The following is a 19,306-nucleotide window of genomic DNA, read 5'->3' as shown; positions in this document are numbered from 1 at the left end:
GCGACTGACCGGTAGCTGTCTGGAGTTGCCAGCTTCCAGATTGCAATAGCCACCCACTTCTCCACTGGCAGGGCAGCTCTCAATCTCGTGTCCTTGCACCGCAGGGTGGGGGCAAGCTCCTCACACAGTCCCATGAAAGTGGCTTTTCTCATCCGAAAGTTCTGCAGCCACTGCTCGTCATCCCAGACTTCCATGACGATGTGATCCCACAACTCGGTGCTTGTTTCCCGAACCCAAAAGCGGCGTTCCATGGTGCTAAGCATGTCCGTGAATGCCACAAGCAATTTCGTGTCGTACGTGTTACGCGTCTCGATAGCATCGTCAGAATCCTGACCCTCACTCTCACTGTCACTTTGGATCTTAAGGAATAGTTCAATAGCCAAACGTGACGTGCTGGCAAAACTTGTCAGCATACGCCTCAGCAGTTTCCATTTCCCGCAGACAGATCGTGCTGCACAGAAACCGTTGAAAGATGGCGCCAAAGGTGGACGGAAACAAAGGGATTTCCGGGATGCGAAGCGATGCATCACGGGGCATTGGGACAGGACCCAGAATCCCCTGCACCCACGCCCCCTTCCCACAACCCACGGTGCCAGAATGGGAAAAGGTGCTCTGTGGGATAGCTGCCCATAATGCACCGCTCCCAATAGCGCTGCAATTGCCGCAAATGTGGCCACGATAGTGCGCTGGGCAGCTGTCAGTGTGGACAGACTGCAGCGCTCTCCCTACTCAGCTGCACGAAGTCAGGTTTAACTCACAGCGCTGTACATCTGCAAGTGTAGCCAAGGCCTCAGATTGGGCTAGTCCTAAAGGATGTACAGAGCTTGCTTATCATAGAAGCTACTATTACCTTTTGAAACTTATGATTGTAACTCATTTGTGTGTGTACATTTGCCTGCTTCAATCTTTTAAATAACTCTCATTTCCTTCTCTTAACCAATAAATCATTAGTTAATTTATTATAGGACTGGTTACAAGTGTTGTCTTTGGTTTGAGATCTGATGTGCAGTTGACCTGGGGTAAATGACTGGTCCTTTGGAATTGGGAGAAACCAGAATATTGTTGTGATTTGGACCATCTATCACAAAGGTAGGCTTGCATGGGTGGAAAGATTTATATTCCCTTAGGGGATTGTCTATAACTCCGTGGTAAAGCTGTTACAGTACTTGAAGAGTTCACACTTGATACTTGGTTGGTGAAATCTAATTGTAGAACACACAGCCAGTTTGTGGTTTGTGCCCTGGTTTGTGACAGTCAGTCCTCAGGTCACTATTCATGTTCCTGAGCTACTCTTGACAACCTAATCTACAATGGAAAGAGATTAATAAAGAAATAACACCTTCATTCAGGAGGTTACATACCATAGCCCTGAGGTTTAACTCTGTAGAATGCTTTCCCAAATGATAAAAATACCTTTCTTTGTGTCCAAATTTAAAATAGAGATTACACAATGGTAGCAATTTGTGACAGAGATGAATTCTTGTGTCATAATTTGCTACATCGGGACCAAAGGATGGGGAAAGAGGGTGGCAAGCAGCAAATTGTGACAGGTGCACCCCTATTAATCACAATTTGTTACCCCTGGACCAGAGGATGGGGAAAGGTGGGGGTAGCAAACTGTGACAGGCATACCTCTCTCTGTCATAACTTGTGACCTCTGCAGGGGTGAAAGTAACTGAGGACACTTACCGGTATGGGGGAGAGGCTCTGGCCCCCAAAAGGGGTGGGGCCTTGGGCAGAAGGGGCAGGGCTGGGGGTCAGCATCCCCCAGCCAGCCTTTGGCCTGCGCCTCCCTGGGCTCCCGTGTTGATTTAAAGGGCCTGGAGCTCCGGGGCGCACCAATATTAAAGCGCTGCCGTGGCAAAGGACCGTCCTTAAAGCGCTGCCGCGGCAGCGCTTTAATGTCCCTGCCCCTTTTGCCTCCCCTGTCGGCGGTTCTGCTGGTACAGACCCTACTGGCAGGGCTCCCAACAGGGGGAAGGGGCAGCAATGTTAAGGACGGTCCTTTGCCACGGCAGCGCTTTGAGGATCCTTAAAGCAGTGCCGCAGCAAAGGATCGTCCTTAAAGCTTTAACGTTGTTGCCTCTTCTCCTCCCCCCTCCTCCCCCCATTGGCGGCCCTGCCGGTACCAACCCTACCAGCAGGGCTCCCAACAGGGGAGGCAAAAGGGGCAGGGACATTAAAGTGCTTCCACAGCAGCGCTTTAATGTGGGCTGGGTATGGGCCGGTGCAGGTTCTTACCAGCCTGTACTGGCTCACTTTCACCCCTGGACCTCTGGACCAGGAATTGGGAAAGATAAAGGATAGGGAAAGGTTAGGGTAGCGAATCGTGATGAAATCTTGCCATCCATCAGAATTTGCTACCCCTCTCCTGAAGATGAGGAAAGGCTGAGGTAGGAAAACAGTGACAGCTCCCTATCCATCACAATTTGTTACCCCTGCAGCAGGAATGGAGAAAGGTAAAAGAACCAAACTATGATTAGCATATGCTGATTCATCACAACTAGCTACATCTGAATCTCCTTCTGTGGCCCCTCACCTGCCCCTCCTCTTCCCCCTGAAGCCCTGCCCCCTGATGAAGCTGGAAGCTGGAGTTGGGCCAGGCAGCCTATGTCCCATATCCAGGGCAAGTGCAAGGCAATGGTAAGAGCCACCCGGGCAGCTGTTGGGAGCCATCTGCCCTGGACAGGAGGCCCGGGGGGCAGGGACATTGGCCAGGGGCTGCTCTCGGCCCCCCCCGCCGGGGAGGTGGAGGATCTGTGGCTCCCCACAGCTGCCTGGGCTCCCTGGGCCTCTCTTACCCAGGAAGGGCTCCAGCTTCTGGCCTGGTCATGGGGCAGGGCCTCAGCGGAAAGATATGGGGTAGGAGAAAGAGATGGGTCCATGGAGGAAAGTGGACAGGACAGGCCCGTTCACTTTCAAAAGTGGGAGGGCCATGGCCCTTTGGCCCCTCTGTTCTGGTGTCCCTGAAGGGGATGGGCAAAGATAGAGGTAGCAAATTGTGACAGGCATATCCCGTATCCATGAAAAATTTCTACCCCTAGATGAGGAGATAGGGAAAGGTAGAGGATGGGGAAAGATGAGAGGTAGAAAATTGTGTTGGGAATGTCCCCATCCATCAGAATTTACCAGCCCTGGACCAAAGGATGGAGAAAGGCACAGGTGGAACCATGGGAAAACTATGACAGATGAACCCCATCCATCACAGTTTGTTACCCCTGGACCAGAAAGTGGGGAAAGGTGAGAGGTACCAAATTGTGGTGGGAATGCCTCCATCCATCACAACCTACTGCCCTGGGACTGTGGGATGGGGAAAGGCAGAAGCAGCAAATTTTGACAGGGCAGCAAAAGGGGGAATACACAGATGTTAATAACTGCTACCAGTAGCAAACCCTGCAGGCAATGTTACACTGGCAGGGTGAGGAGCAGCAGGTAGCCCTGCGGGGGAAAGGGAGGAGAACTGGAAGGTTTTTTCCTACAGCCCAGTGATGGGTTAATTTGACTACAAATAACACTGCTCTACAACCAAAATGCTTCTGAAATAAATGTAGTCAAACTTTACTATTTCTTGCATAATGACAGGTTTCAGAGTAGCAGCCGTGTTAGTCTGTATCTGCAAAAAGAAGAACAGGAGTACTTGTGGCACCTTAGAGACTAACAAATTTATTAGAGCATAAGCTTTCGTGGACTACAGCCCACTTCTTCGGATGCATATATATGTTCCATTCTATATGCATCCGAAGAAGTGGGCTCTAGTCCACGAAAGCTTATGCTCTAATAAATTTGTTAGTCTCTAAGGTGCCACAAGTACTCCTGTTCTTCTTTCTACTAATTCTGGGTCACTGAGAACGAAAACGATGCTTAAAATTGTTGATTGGCTCTCGTTTTCAAGATATGCTATTGGGTCAGTATATACGACCCTTGACTTGGGAATGGAGGAGGATAAGTGAGTTATAAAGGGAAGGGATCTCAATTTAAACCAGAAATGACTAAAATACATCTTTGACAGGATCTATGAATAAATCTATGACTGGGTTTGGACAGTACTTGCTTTTTAGGCAAAACAATGAATGATGCAATCTGAAGCTGGTATTGCATCATACATGATATGAATTGCATCATGTTATTCCTAGAAGTCATGGATGATGCAATCATAACGAAGCTTACATCACTCTGCTGAACAAATTGCCCTATATCAGCTCTAGAAATCACACAGTGTCGTGCTCTCTTATTTGTCAGTGTTTGATTTTGCAAAGGGACACATTTCTGTTTAGCCAAAGTGAGCAGAGATGCCTCGTACTTGTGTGAACAGTGCAGATAACTTCTGCTATGTTTGTGGTGAAGTGACTTTTGCATCACAAAAGCGCAGTATAACCACTATGGTTAAGAAAGCCTATCACCTTTCTTTTGGCTGCAAAATTGGAGATCAGGACAAGAGGTGGGCCCCACACATATGCTGCAACACTTGTGCAACAAATCTTCGCCAGTGGTTGAACAGGAAAAGGAAATCTATGCCTTATGTAGTGCCAATGATTTGGAGAGAGCCAACAGATCATACCAGCAATTGTTACTTCTGCATGGTGCCTCCAGTTGGGAAAGGTATGTCAAAGAAGAAAAAGTGGACTGTGCATTATCCAAACATTCCATCAGCTATACGCCCAGTACCCCACGGAGAAGGACTGCCGGTTCCTGATGCACCAGAATCATTCTCAATTGAGTCAGATGAGGAAGAGGAAGAGGATGAAACTTCTGATCCTGAACCATCAATGTCACAGGACCCACATTTTCTCCCATCCTCCTCCTCTGAACCACATCTCATAACACAAGGTGAACTGAATGACCTTGTCAGGGATTTGGAACTACCCAAGAGTAGGGCAGAGCTGTTGGGCTCCAGACTACAGCAGTAGAATCTCCTGGCAGGTGATGTTAGGGTTTCCGTGTTCCATGACCGTCAAAAGGATCTTGTCCCATTCTTCTTCATGGAAGGTGATCTTGTAGCCTGCAACAACATCGATGGTGTGATGGCAGCCCTCAACATCGTTCATGATCCAGATGAGTGGAGACTGTTCATTGATTCATCGAAGACAAGTCTTAAAGCTGTTTTACTGCATAATGGCAATGTTTTGCCATCAATTCCAGTTGGTCATGCAGTCCATATGAAAGAAACCTATGACAACATGAAACAACTTTTGAGGTGCATAAACTATGACCAACATAAGTGGCAGCTTTGTGGCGATTTGAAGGTTCTTGCTCTCTTGCTTGGTCTGCAGACTGGATACACAAAGTACTGCTGTTTTCTCTGCGAATGGGATAGTCGTGCAAGAGATTCCCACTACATCAAGAAAGATTGGCCACTCTGACAGTCATTGGAGCTTGGGAGGAAAAGTGTTCAGCATCCTCAACTTGTTGAATCAAGGAAGATTTTGTTACCACCTGTACACATTAAGCTGGGTCTGATGAAGAACTTTGTCAAGGCCATTGACAAAACACAAGCAACTTTCAAGTACCTCCGTGGAAAATTTCCAAGGTTAAGTGAAGCTAAGATAAAGGAAGGCGTCTTTGTTGGTCCTCAGATTCATGAACTTCTTCAAGATGATGCATTTGACCATGCACTGCGTGGCAAGGAAAAGACGGCATGGAAAGCCTTCCAGTTAGTGGCAATAAATTTTCTCGGAAACAACAAGGCAGACAACTACAGGTTGTTGGTGGAAAACCTCCTCAAGGCATACGAAAGCCTTGGTTGCAACATGTCACTAAAGATACATTTTTTGCACTCTCATGTAGATTTTTTTCCACCGAACTGCGGAGCAGTGAGTGTCGAGCACGGCGAGCGATTTCACCAGGACATTGCAACAATGGAGAAACGCTATCAGGGCAAATGGAGCCCATCAATGCTTGCAGACTATTGCTGGACAGTGACAAGAGATGCTCCATTTAATGACTACAAGAGACAAGCCAAGAAGCACCGAGTAGACACTGAATAGGACTAAACAATGTACAGAATAGTTTTTTGCCTTTTGTTTCATAATAAATTTTATTTATATAACCCTTTTGCTGATTTTTAAAGTGTTACATAAACAGGACAGGTGAAATATTATCATGTAAAGCAACCATATACACATGAAAAGACCTAGGTTTACAATTTATGATTAAAACTCTACTATCTACACAATATACATAGACATAAAATGTAAAAACTTAAATATCTTAGAAACAGTAGCCAATCAGTTGTTTTAATTGTCATATTTGAATTCAGCACCTCGAAATACATAATAAATAGCACATTTTATCTCTGAAGCAGACAACTTCTCAAAAATTGTAGACCAGTGTAACCAGAGAACATAGCACTGATAACTCCATGATCCAAACTACAGGAGCAGACCTTGCAGCTCAGCCCAGGGCTCGGAGACAGTGAGAAAAGAGACCCAGTGCTCTGGCTCTCGCTAGGACCCGGGAGGCGCCGGGCGGAGCGATTCCCGGGGTCACTCAGTCTGGCAGCAGGAAGTGAATTGCAGTCGCTGCAGTTACTCTGTTGCGGAGAAATCCACGTTCCTTGCAAGACTCCAGGACCTCGGCTGCTGCCGCTGGGGACCCCAGAGCCCTGGCTGCAGGCGGGGGAAGTTTCCTATCGAGGGAGGAACATTCCCGCTGCTCCCTGAGAGACTCTCCCAGTGCAGAGACCCCAGCCTGTCCCGTCCCCCCCTTACTGGGACCCAGAGCCCTGCTCCCAGGCAGTGCCCCACGTGGAGAGAAGGTGAGACCGGCCCCCACCCCAGGGAGAGACGCTCCCGGTTGCAGCCTGTCTGCAGGGGCAGGGGGATGCCCCAGGCTGCTCTCAGCTGGGCTGGCTGCGATTCCCTGCGTTGGGCAGAGGAAAGATGGCTGCCAGCTCCCATGGTTTGCAGTTAGTGGGGGGGATTGGGGGTGGGACAGTAACATATGAGGAGCCAGAAGGGGGCTGAAGAGGGGAAGGGGGATCTGAGAGCCAGAGGGCATTGAGGGGGAACTGGGGTGTGTGAGGGGGCAGAAGGGGGGTGAACAGGGATGCAGTGGGTGGGATGGGGATATGGGGCTGCTGAAGGGAGGCTGATGGAATACACAGGAATCAATGGGCAGGGGGAGAATTCTGGGGCTCAAGGGTACAGAGCTAGAATAGAAGGAAACTTTGAGTAGGGGGATAAAGGGAAGGAAATGGGGGACTGTGGGGAGGCATGAGAGCAAGCAGAGACTGGCTGGGGAAGGGAGAGCCAGAGGGTAGGGGAAGGGAGGGGGATGGTGAAAGATACAATGGCAGCTCTCCCAGCCTATGGGGTGGGAGAGGGGGCTTTCCTGCCCAGCAGCCAGTGAGGTGGGTGGACAGGGGATTTCCCGCTAAGGGCTCAGAATTTACAAGGCAAATATTCCCCCCCCACACACACACTGCCCCCAGTTTAGTCTAACTTTTTAAGACAATGTTGCTATTTGGGAGTCTGACTCCTGAATGTTAAATGTTTGGGTCTGACAGGACTGAACAGGGCCCTGCTCTGATTTCTGTGCAGGATTCTGGGTCAAACAAGAGTCACTGCTAGCAACAGCAAGCAAGGAGTCCAACTGTTTTTATTTTGGTTTGGTTCAGGTTCAGTTGCATTCAGTATGTTCAGTTTCATTTCTGGTTCAAGCCACCCAAAGAAACAAAAATAAAACTTCATGGAGGTAAATTCAGAAAAGAGAGCTGCAGCTTAAAATGGAAACTGTTTTCATTTTTGGCTCTTTATTTATTTTTTAACTTTAACTTTACATGAGTTTTCCTAGTGTTTTTGTGTTGTCAAAAGAACACAATTTTTTTATGCACAATTTGTTTGAGCAACCTAAAATAAGATCTTTGCTTTATAATATTGGATCTCTGCAGTGAAAGGATATATTTGAGGCCTGGAAATTTTATTTTAACACTCACTTGTGTTGCTGGAAGTGCCAGTAGAACTTTTGCTAGTTGATTTAGCTTGGGCATGACATTTTTCAGATGTTCCCAGTAGTTTGCTCTGTTTTCTTTCTTCTTGAGATGTGGCTTATCTGCAAATGAATCAAGAATTGGCCCAATCATTTTTTGGGCTTTCCTTCATCCAGATATCTCTTCCTTTTTGGAAATTTCACAAACTTTAAGAAGTTCCAATTCATCTTTCAGTGTCAGACGTGTCTGACATTGATTCTATGACATCATTATTTCTTACTTCTGACTGAAGTATTTCCATCTTCTTCCATGTTTTGGTGTAATGAATTTTTGCCTTTGTCCTCTGCTGAGAGTGGGGATTGATATCTAGCATCAAGATATATGTATGAAAGAAACATATCTATCTGGGGGTAGGTGTGGGGGGGTTGGAGGAGGGTATCAAATAGTGTCCTGGGAGGGGTGGGGGGGTTGGGAGTGGGCCCTGCAGCTGGCTTCAGTGGGGAAGGGAGTTTGGAGCATGAACCCTGCCTCAAGTGGGGCAACTGGAGGGAGGAGCTGCCCCAGGGGTTGGAGAGGGTGGGAGGAGGCCTGTCTAAGGGGAGAAGGTTGGGGAGCCATTACTTTTGCCCCTGGATTTGAAGAGTTATGAACTTCAGGGCCCAGGGAGCCTCCCACCTCTTCTCTCCTCAGGGGGGCATCTCAGAGGTGGTTCCTCTACCTCTGGTCCCCCCTTCTGCCTTCCATGGTGTGCAAACAGCTCCCAAGCTTCTCCTCTCCCTCCCTGCGCTTGTGGGCTGGCCCCCTTCTATTCTCATTTTCTTCTCACTATGGGGTAGGCCATTCTGGGAGCCATCACCAGCCCATTGGCTAGTTAGTTTCTTGTCTTAAAATTAAAATAAGATCACTGAATAATTTTTTTATTGAGCTTAAAAAAAATGAATATTTATTTTAACCCCCCCCCCTTTTTTTTTTTCAGTTCAGTCCCATAAATCAAAATTATGAACATAAGAATGGCCATACTGGGTCAGACCAAAGGTCCTTCTAGCCCAGTATCCTGTCTTCCAACAGTGGCCAATGCCAGGTGCCCCAGAGGGAATGAACAGAATAGGTAATCTTCAAGTGATCCATCCCCTGTCTCCCATTCCCAGCTTCTGGCAAACAGAGGCTAGGGACACCATCCCTGCCCATCCTGGCTAAATAGCCATTGATGGACCTATCCTCCAACCTTTTGAGCGGGGGTGGACTAGATGACCTCCTGAGGTCTCTTCCAACCCTAATCTTCTATGATTCCATGAACTTATCCAGGTTTTTTTTTTTTTTTTTAATGCTGTTATAGTCTTGGCCTTCACAACATCCTCTGGCAAGGAGTTCCACAGGTTGACTGTGCGTTGTGTGAAAAAATACTTCCTTTTGCTTGTTTTAAATCTGCTGCCTATTAATTTCATTCGGTGACCCCTAGTTCTTGTGTTATGAGAAGGAGTAAATAACACTTCCTTATCTACTTTCTCCACCCCAGTCATGATTTTATAGACCTCAATCATATCCCCCCTTATTCGTCTCTTTTCCAAGCTGAAAGATCCCAGTGTTATTAATCTCTCCTCATATGGCACCCGTTCCATACCCCTAATAATTTTTGTTGCCCTTTTCTGAACCTTTTCCAATTCCAGTATATCTTTTTTGAGATGGGGTGACCACATCTGCATGCAGTATTCAAGATGTGGGCATATCATGTATTTATATAGAGGCAATATGATATTTTCTGTCTTATTATCTATCCCTTTCTTAATGATTCCCAACATTCTGTTTGCTTTTTTGACTGCCGCTGCACATTGAGTGGATGTTTTCAGAGAACTATCTGCAATACAAGATCTCTTTCTTGAGTGGTAACAGCTAATTTTATGCATATAGTTGGGATTATGTTTTCCAATGTACATTACTTTGAAATTCAGTGTTGATAAATGCATCTGCCATTTTGTTGCCCAGTCACCCAGTTTCAAGAGATCCTTTTGTTGCTCTTCACAGTCTGCCTGGGACTTAATTATTTTGAGTAGTTTAGTTTCATCTGCAAATTTTGCCACCTCACTGTTTACCCCTTTTCCCAGATCATTTATGAATATGTTGAATAGGACTGGTCCCAGTACAGACTCTTGGGGGACACCGCTATTTACCTCTCTCCATTCTGAAAACTGACTGTTTATTCCTACCCTTTGTTTCCTATCTTTTAACCAGTTACCAATCCATGAGAGAACCTTCCCTCTTATCCCATGACAGCTTACTTTGCTTAAGAGCCTTTGGTGAGGGACCCTTGTCAAAGGCTTTCTGAAAATCTTAGTACACTATATCCACTGGATTCCCCTTATCTACATGCTTGTTGACCCCCTCAAAGAATTCTAGTAGATTGGTGAGGCATGATTTCCCTTTACAAAAACCATGTTGACCCTTCCCCAACAAATTATGTTCATCTATGTGTCTGACAGTTTTGTTCTTGACTATAGTTTCAACCAGTTTGCCCGGTACTGAAGTCAGGCTTACCGGCCTGTAATTGCTGGGATCACCTCTGGAGCCTTTTTTAAAAATTGGTGTCACATTAGCTATTATCCAGTCATTTGGTACAGAAGCTGATTTAAATGATAGGTTGCAGACTACAGTTAGTAGTTCTGCAATTTCACATTTGAGTTCCTTCAGAACGCTTGGGTGACTACCATATAGTCCTGGTGACTTATTACTGTTTAGTTTATCAATTTGTTCCAAAATCTCCTCTATTGACATCTCAATCTGGGATAGTTCCTCAGATTTGTCACCTAAAAAGAATGGCTCAGGTTTGGGAATCTCCCTCGCATCCTCAGCTGTGAAGACCGATGCAAAGAATTCATTTAGTTCTCCGCAATAGCCTTATCGTCCTTTAGTGCTCCTTTAGCATCTTGATCATGCAGTGGCCCCACTGGTTGTTTAGCAGGCTTCCTGCTGCTGATGTACTTAAAACTTTTTTTGCTATAACTTTTTGCATCTTTGGCTAGCAGTTCTTCAAATTCTTTTTGGCCTTCCTAATTATATTTTTACACTTCATTTGCCAGAGCCAGAGTTTATGCTCCTTTCTATGTTCCTCACTAGGATTTAACTTCCACTTTTTAAAGGTGCCTTTTTGCCTTTGAATGCTTCTTTTACTTTGTTGTTTAGCCTCAGTGGCACTTTTTTGGTTCTCTTACTATGTTTTTTAATTTGGGGTATACATTTAAGTTGAGCCTCTATTATGGTGTCTTTAAAAAGTTTCCATGCAGCTTGCAGAGATTTCACTTTTGGCACTGTATCCTTTAATTTCTGTTTAACTAACTTCCTCATTTTTGTGTAGTTCCCCTTTCTGAAATTAAATGCTACAATGCTGGGCTGCTGTGGTGTTTTCCCAGGGGTGTTAAATTTAATTATATTATGGTCACTATTACCAAGCAGTCCAGCTATACTCACCTCTTGCACCAGATCCTGTGCTCCACTTAAGACTAAATCAAGAATTGCCTCCCTCTTGTGGGTTCCAGGACTAGCTGCTCCAAGAAGCAGTCATTTAAGGTGTTAAGAAACTTTATCTCTGCATCCTGTCCTGAAGTGACATGTACCCAGTCAATATGGGGATCGTTGAAATCCCCCATTATTATTGAGTTTTTTATTTTAATAGCCTCTCTAATCTCCCTGAGTATTTCATCATCCTGGTCAGGTGGTCGGTAATATATCCCTACTGCTATATTCTTATTAGAGCATGGAATTACTATCTATAGCAATTATATGGTACAGTTTGGTTCATTTAAGATTTTTACTTCATTTGTTTCTTATGCTTTCTTTCATATATATTGCCACTCCCCCATTTTGGTTCAAGTATGAAATACTGGTTTGAACTGGTTCTCCAGTTCCAGTGTGAGTCCAGATGGGCAAATGAGATCAGCATTGGCCTGACTGTTCCTGGGGACTGCAGGGGCAGCACGGGGAGGCTTGGTCATTAGCTGCCCCCAGCAGAGGTTTTGCTAAGGAAGAGAAGGCCGGTGTCAATCTCTCAGGATTGTAGAGCCCTAGAGCTAGCTGAGTTTCCTGGGGTAGGGTTACCATATTTCAACAATCAAAAAAGAGGACAGGAGGACCCCCGCCCCTGTCCTAGCCCCGCCCCCATCCTGTCCTAGCCCCGCCCCCATCCTGTCCTAGCCCCGCCCCCATCCTGTCCTAGCCCCGCCCCTGCCCCTTCCACTCCCTCCCACTTCCTGCCCCCTCAGAACCTCCAACCCTCCCCCCCACTCCTCGTCCCCTGACTGCCCCCCAGGACTCCACCCCCTCCCTAAGCCTCCCTGCCTCTTGTCCCCTGACTGCCTCCTCCTGAGACCTTCCCCACATCCTAACTGGCCCCCTAGGACCCTACCCCCTACCTGTCCCCTGACTGCCCCAACCCTTATCCACATCCCCACCCCCTGACAGCCCCCCCCAGAACTCCTGACCCATCTAAACCCCTCTGCTCCCTGTCCCCTGACTGCCCCCTCCTGGGACCCCTGCTCCTAACTACCCTCCAGAACCCCACCCCCTACCTAAGCCTCCCTGTTCCTTATCCCCTAACTGCCCCTTCCTAAGACCCCTCTCCCTAACTGCCCCCCAGGACCCTACCCCCTACCTGTACCCTGACTGCCCAAAACCTTATCCACCCCCCAGAAAGCCCCCCCCAAACTCCCGACCCCCCCCCCCCCCGCTCCTTGTCCCTTGACTGCCCCCTCCTGGGACCCCTGCTCCTAACTGCCCTCCAGAACCCCACCCCCTACCTAAGCCTCCCTGTTCCTTGTCCCCTAACTGCCCCCTCCTGAGACCCCCCCACCTGTACTCTGCCCAAAACCTTACACCCACAACCCTCCCCCCTGCTCCCTGTCTCTTGATTACCCCCTCCCCCCGAACCTCCCTGCCGCTTCTCTGGCCCCCAGCCCCCTTACTGTGCTGCAGAGCAGCGCGCTCGACAGCGGGGGAGGGCAGCAGGGTCGGAGCTCCAGGCGAACAGCCGGCGATCTGTGAGTGCAGGGAGGGCGGGGGAGGGAGGGAGAGGAGGGGAGTGGTGCCAAGTTTCAGGAGAGAGGGGGGGGAAGTGCAAGCAGGGCTCTGGCTCTGGCTCTGGCTGTTGGAGCACCGGCTGCTCTGTAAGCCGCGCGCACGCTCTGCATGGGGGGGGGAGGAGGGGAAGTCCGGACATTGACAAATTCCCCCCGGACGCTATTTTTAACCTGAAAAAGCCGGACATGTCCGGGGGAATCCGGACGAATGGTAACCCTATCCTGGGGCACATGATGCTTAGGGTTACCATATTTCCACAAGCAAAAAAGAGGACACGGGGGGGGAGGAGCCCCGCTCTAGCCCCGCCCCTGCCCCGCCCCTGCCCCACCCCCATCCACTCCCTCCCACTTCCCACCCCCTGACTGCCCCCTCCTGGGACCCCTGCCACTAACTGCCCCCTAGGACTCCACCGCTTATCTAAGCCGCCCTGCTTCTTGTCCCCTGACTGCCCCGTCCTGAGAACGCCCTACGACCCTACCTGTCCCCTGACTGCCCTGACCCATATTCACACCCCCACCCCATATTCACACCCCCACCCCCAGACAGACCCCCGGGGACTCGCATGCCCTATCCAACTGCTCCCCGCCCCTGACAGGACCCCTAGAACTCCTGACCCATCCAACCCCCTCTGCTACCTGCCTGCCTTGACCCCTCTCCACACCCCTGACAGCCTCCCCAGACCATCTAACCTCCCCCGCTCCCTGTCCCTGACTGTCCCAACCCCTCTTCACACCCTTGCCCCCCTGACAGCCCCCCCCAAACTCCCGACCCATCCAACCCCCCCTCCCTGTCTCCTGACCAGGGACGGCTTTAAAGAGCCCAGGAATCGGGCTGCGCTCCAGCCGGGGTTGCAGGGCTTGGGGCCGGCCCGGAGGTGCCGGGCCGGGGGTGCTGGGGCCCAAGCCGGAGGGAGCTGCTCGGCCAAGGCCATGCCTCCCCGGAGCTCTCCTCCTCGCGCCCCTCCCCCCCCGCCCCAGCTTACCTGCTGCTGCCTCCCGCTTGCCCCTGCTTCTTTTCAGACTTCCCGCGAAGATCTGATTTGCGGGAAGCAGGGGAGGGGGAGGAGCAGGGGGCGGAGCGTTCAGGGGAGGAGAGGAGGGGGAAGACAGCTGTGGGCCGGACAGCGTGGTAAGGCTGCAGGGGATGGGGGGAGCCGGGAAGGGGCTTTGGGTGCCCAGCGGCGCTTGGCCGCCGCTTTTCTATCTATAAATAGCTGACCGGGGGGAAATCCCGGACGTTTTTAGATTTTTAAAAATCTCCCCTGGACGGCTATTTATAGACCGAAAAGCCGGACATGTCCGGGAAAATCCGGACATATGGTAGCCCTAATGATGCTGCCTCCATTGTGCTCTGGGAGCAGCTGCTGCTTCCCGGTGGGGTCTGTGCTGGGATAGACCATCATTAAGCCCCTGTGTATCCAGCCGATGGGGGACTTTCTCATGTGGCTGGAACCAGCCCCTAGGGCAGACCTGGGCTCTGTTGGAGACTCCAGGTGAGGAGAGAGACCTGGGGGAAAGTGCTGGCAATGGGCAAGAAAGTGACTCTGCACAAATGGCCCCAGCTCTGCTCCCGGGGATCTGCAGATCCCAGGGCTGCTCCCCTCAATACATTCTGTCTCGCGCCCCTGTTAGCAGTGGCAGTAGCTATTAGAGAGGAAAGCCCACAGGAATGGCAGGACAGTAATCTGTTCTTCCATGCAGAAGTGGGAGTGGAGAGACTGGAAGGGGCAGCAGGAGCAATAAATGGGGAGGGAGGTTCCAAGCTCCCTGTCCTGCCCAGCTCCATTTCCTGCAGCACCTCAGGGCAGATTGACTTTGCTGGGAAGAAGGTGAGGAGCAGAGAGAGGAAAAGCCAGTTCCTGCCTCTGCCTAGTCCCCACGCTGCTGGAGAAATATGCTGCCCTGGGGACAGTGTCATGGGGGATTTCCCCCAAAGTGGCTCCTTTGATTCTGCTTGTTTCTGGCATTTGGCTCAGAGGCTCGGTTACTGGGAGGGTGTAAAAAGTGTTTTGTAGGTTTAGTCCTGGTGGGAGGGGTCAGGTCTGTGTTGTAATAATGTAACTGAGGGTTTTCCCACCATGGCGGAGTCTAGAGTGTCTGTCTGTAGGAAAAGATCCTGGGGGGAATCGGGGTGTGAAATGGACTAATGCTAATTCAGAAGTCTCCCCAGTTGTCCTTCTCACCCTGACAGGCTGCAGAATAATGACCATGTTTTGCTCTAGATCATCCCATCTTCGTGGGGGACAGGGAAGTGAAATGGATGTGATGGATCCAGCTCAGGTAGGGGATATTTTGCGGGGGAGCTGGTGGGGAGGGTTGTTGTAGTGGGGGAGGGGCAGGAAATACACAGGGTGAAGCAGGGAGGGGGACAAGGTGTGATAAACTTGCTGGAACATGCTCAGTCTAGGGCCTGATTTATGACCAGACCCATTGGCGGGGTGAACATTTCCCCCATTTCTGAAACAGGAAACAGCCCCCCTGGACAGGGCAGGGAAAACAGACCAGAGTGCTGGACCCTGAACCCACTACCCAGAGACTGCAGAGCAATACAAAGGGAAGGTACTGGGATTCCTGTCTCTGTCCCCTGCATGGAGCTCTGCTTCCCACATCAGCCTGTGCCTAGTAGGTGGGTGGTAAATGAGAAGACCCTGCCCTCAGTCTGCTGGGAGGGATAAAGAACTCTCACCTTCTCTCTGTTCCTCACCTTTTTTTTGCACCTCTGGCACTCCCAGAGCGGTCCTACTTTTATGCTTTTCCCCCCCAAGAATAGTGGGATTGTGACTGGGGCAGCAGGCACTAAGTGGGGAGCACCTTTTTTTTCAGATGCCGGTGACCTTTGAGGAGGTAGCTGTGTATTTCACCGAGGGGCAGGGGGCTCTGCTGGACCCCAATCAGAGAGCCCTCTACAGGGACGTCATGCAGGAGAATTATGAGACTGTGACCTCACTGGGTAAGGATTCGTGTTTGTTGTTTGAAGCTATGGGGTCTGCATTTCTGAATCTGGTATGGGTCCTCTCGGGCAGGACTTTGGAGCGGAGCCCGGAGCTGGAGTGCAGGGCAGCTCTGGCGCAGTGGAGCTGCAGGTTTTTGCCTCGAGCTGGAGCGGAGCCGGAGCACAGCTCCAAAACCCTGCTCTTGGGTCAGCTAGATTAGAGAGGAATGGGTCCCATAGTCCACAGCTCCAGTGTAAGAGAGCCATTGATCTCCATACCTTCTCCAATGGGATAGGGGAGTCATGAGCTTAATGGACATGCTAATTCACACCCATCCCTCCAGCTCTCATGGGTGCAGAAGCAGTGTATTATCCTATCTCAGCAGTTCTCAAACTTCATTGCACCCTTCTGACAACAGACATTACTACACGACCCCAGGCAGGGGAACCAAAGCCTCAGACCGAGAACGAAGCCCACCTTCAGCCCAGGGTGAAGGGGCTCAGGCTTCGGCTTCAGGCCAGATGAGGCGGGGGCTCGGGTTTTGACTTCAGCCCCGGACTGGAGGGACTCAGGCTTTGGCTTCAGCCCCAGGCGCCTAGCAACTCTAACGCCAGCCCTGGAGACCCCATTAAAATAGGGTCGCGACCCACTTTGGGATCCTGACCCGTAATTTGAGAACCACTGTCCAATCTGCATTAATTCTCACTCACAAACAGAATCTCTGTGCACCCTCCTTCCTGGGACTAGCTCCATGTGTGGGGAGGGCTCTGGGTGCTGGAGGTTTAGACATAGGCAGGGGTTTAACACCAGAGATGTGTGTGCCTCAGCAAGTCCCCCAGAGCCCACAGATCCTGAAAACTCCTAGTGAGGGTGGGACAACTCCCCCCTCTCCAGACATCAGCCTCTCTGAAGGGAGCTCAGTGACCAAGTTCCCATCTGTTCAGAGCCCACTACCCCCTAGGAAATTATGGAGTCAAGGTGTGCCTTTGTGACAAATACTCCACCGATCCTCAGTGCACTCTGATCATGCCTGATTTCACACCCTGAGCAGGATTTCCCATTCCCAAACCTGACCTGGTCGCCCGGCTGGAAGCAGGGGAAGAGCCGTGGGTCCCGGATTTCCAGGCCTCTGAGGAAAGGAAGCTCCCAAGAGGCACCTGCACAGGTGAGGAGTCAGTGACACTGACACAGAAAGTATCTGGCAAATGAAGGAAAATGCTGAAAATCTCCCAAATGTAGTCTGAGCCCCCTCAGTTCTGTTCTCACCCAGTTCAGGCTGTGGTCAGCAGGTGTCATATCATCATGGTAGATATCGCTCATGGCTTCCCACCCACCCTGTTATCTGTGAGGAGTTTTCTCCCTGACTTGTCTTCCCTTTGAGTGTTTGGATGGGATGTGGAGGCAGAATCCAATTTCTCAGTCTCCCCAACAGTTACTGTGTTGTGTTTTCCCTCTTTTCTGTTCCCCTTTCTGTCCTTTCTACCAGTCCAAGCAATGATTCCTGCCTGGATTCTCTCTGTACCCCAGCAGGTGACAAGACAAAGAGTGAGAACGAGGAGGGGAATCCACTGCAGAAATGTCCTGAGCAAGTGGAGCTGCAGAGGACATTTTTGAGAAGAGCTGAAGAGAATTTTTCCCAGTGCTTGGAACAGAGAAAAGCCTGGAGTAATTGGCACAAGTCAGAGAGGAAGTTGGGAAACCACCAAAGGAAGAAAGTGGATGAATCAATTGAATGTGGGGGGGCAGGCAAGGATCCCAAGGAAATCACAGCCCAGCAGACAAATCACAAGGAAAATAAACCCTATAAATGCTTGGACTGTGGGAAAAGTTTCAGTCGGCGCTCCAGCCTTATTAACCATGGGAGAATCCACACGGGAGAGAAACTGTATAAATGCTTGGACTGTGGGAAAAGCTTCAGTCAGTGCTCAGGCCTTATTAACCATAGGAGAATCCACACAGGAGAGAGACCCTATAAATGCTTGGACTGTGGGAAAAGCTTCAGTCAGCACTCAGGTCTTATTAACCATGGTAAAATCCACACTGGAGAGAGACCCTATAAATGCTTGGACTGTGGGAAAAGCTTCGATCGGAACTCAAATCTTACTATCCATCGGAGAGTGCACACAGGAGAGAGACCGTATAAATGCCTTGAGTGTGGGAAAAGTTTTAGTCAGCTCTCAGGCCTTATTAGCCATGGGAGAAACCACACGGGAGAGAGACCATATAAATGCCTTGAGTGTGGGAAAAGTTTTGGTATACAATCTTCCCTTATTATACATCAGAGGACCCACACGGGAGAGAAACCCTATAAATGCTTGGACTGTGGGAAAAGCTTCAGTCAGCGCTCACGCCTTATTAGCCATGAGATAATCCACACGGGAGAGGGACCATATAAATGCCTTGAGTGTGGAAAAAGTTTCAGTGCACCATCAGTCCTTATTATACATCAGAGGACCCACACGGGAGAGAAACCCTATAAATGCTTGGACTGTGGGAGAAGCTTCAGTCAGCGCTCAGTCCTTATTACTCATAGGAGAATCCATACGGGAGAGGGACCATATAAATGTCTCGAGTGTGGGAAAAGTTTCAGTGTACCATCAGCCCTTCTTATACACCAGAGAACCCACACGGGAGAGAAACCCTATAAATGCTTGGTCTGTGGGAAAAGCTTCAGCCGGAGCTCACATCTCATTAGCCATGGGAGAATGCACACAGGAGAGGGACCATATAAATGCTTGCACTGTGGGAAAAGCTTCAGTCAGCGCTCAGTCCTTATTAACCATGGGAGAATACACACAGGAGATGGACCATATAAATGCCTTGAGTGTGGGAAAAGTTTCAGTGTACCATCAGCCCTTCTTATACACCAGAGAACCCACACAGGAGAGAAACCCTATAAATGCTTGGAGTGTGGGAAGAGCTTCAGTCAGCGTTCAGGCCTTATTAGTCATGGGAGAATCCACACAGAGGAGAGACCCTATAAATGCTTGGACTGTGGAAAAAGCTTCAAACGGAGCTCAAATCTTATTATTCATCGGAGATTGCACACAGGAGAGAGACCCTATAAATGCTTAGACTGTGGGAAAAGCTTCAGTCAACGCTCAGGTCTTATTAGCCATGGGAGAATCCATACGGGGGAGAGACCCTATAAATGCTTGGACTGTGGGAAAAGCTTCAGTCAGCGCTCAGTCCTTATTAACCATTTGAGAACCCACACAGGAGAGAGACCCTATAAATGCTTGGACTGTGGGAAAAGCTTCAATCGGAGCTCAAATCTTATTACCCATCGGAGACTGCACACAGGAGAGAGAGACTGTAAAAATACCTTGAGTGTGGGAAACACTTCAGTGAGAGCTCAAAACTTCCAGAGAGAAATCATA

At 49.5% G+C, this 19,306-nt stretch overlaps 1 protein-coding gene across 1 annotated transcript; it reads left to right on the top strand.

Annotated features, from left to right (window-relative positions):
• Positions 1 to 6,459: 6,459 nt before the first annotated feature.
• On the top strand, positions 6,460 to 19,273 carry LOC101949295 (zinc finger protein 345-like). The gene is given in 6 exon segments (XM_065562331.1): positions 6,460 to 6,754; positions 15,185 to 15,273; positions 15,817 to 15,943; positions 16,978 to 17,091; positions 17,454 to 19,081; positions 19,084 to 19,273. Coding segments are annotated over 5 exon segments (1,989 nt in total). The 5' UTR covers positions 6,460 to 6,754; positions 15,185 to 15,195; the 3' UTR covers positions 19,126 to 19,273.
• Positions 19,274 to 19,306: the final 33 nt, after the last annotated feature.

Source organism: Chrysemys picta, chromosome 12, assembly GCF_011386835.1.
Source record: "Chrysemys picta bellii isolate R12L10 chromosome 12, ASM1138683v2, whole genome shotgun sequence".
Taxonomy (NCBI): Eukaryota; Metazoa; Chordata; order Testudines; family Emydidae; genus Chrysemys; species Chrysemys picta.
This window is presented reverse-complemented; position numbering and strand designations above follow the sequence as displayed.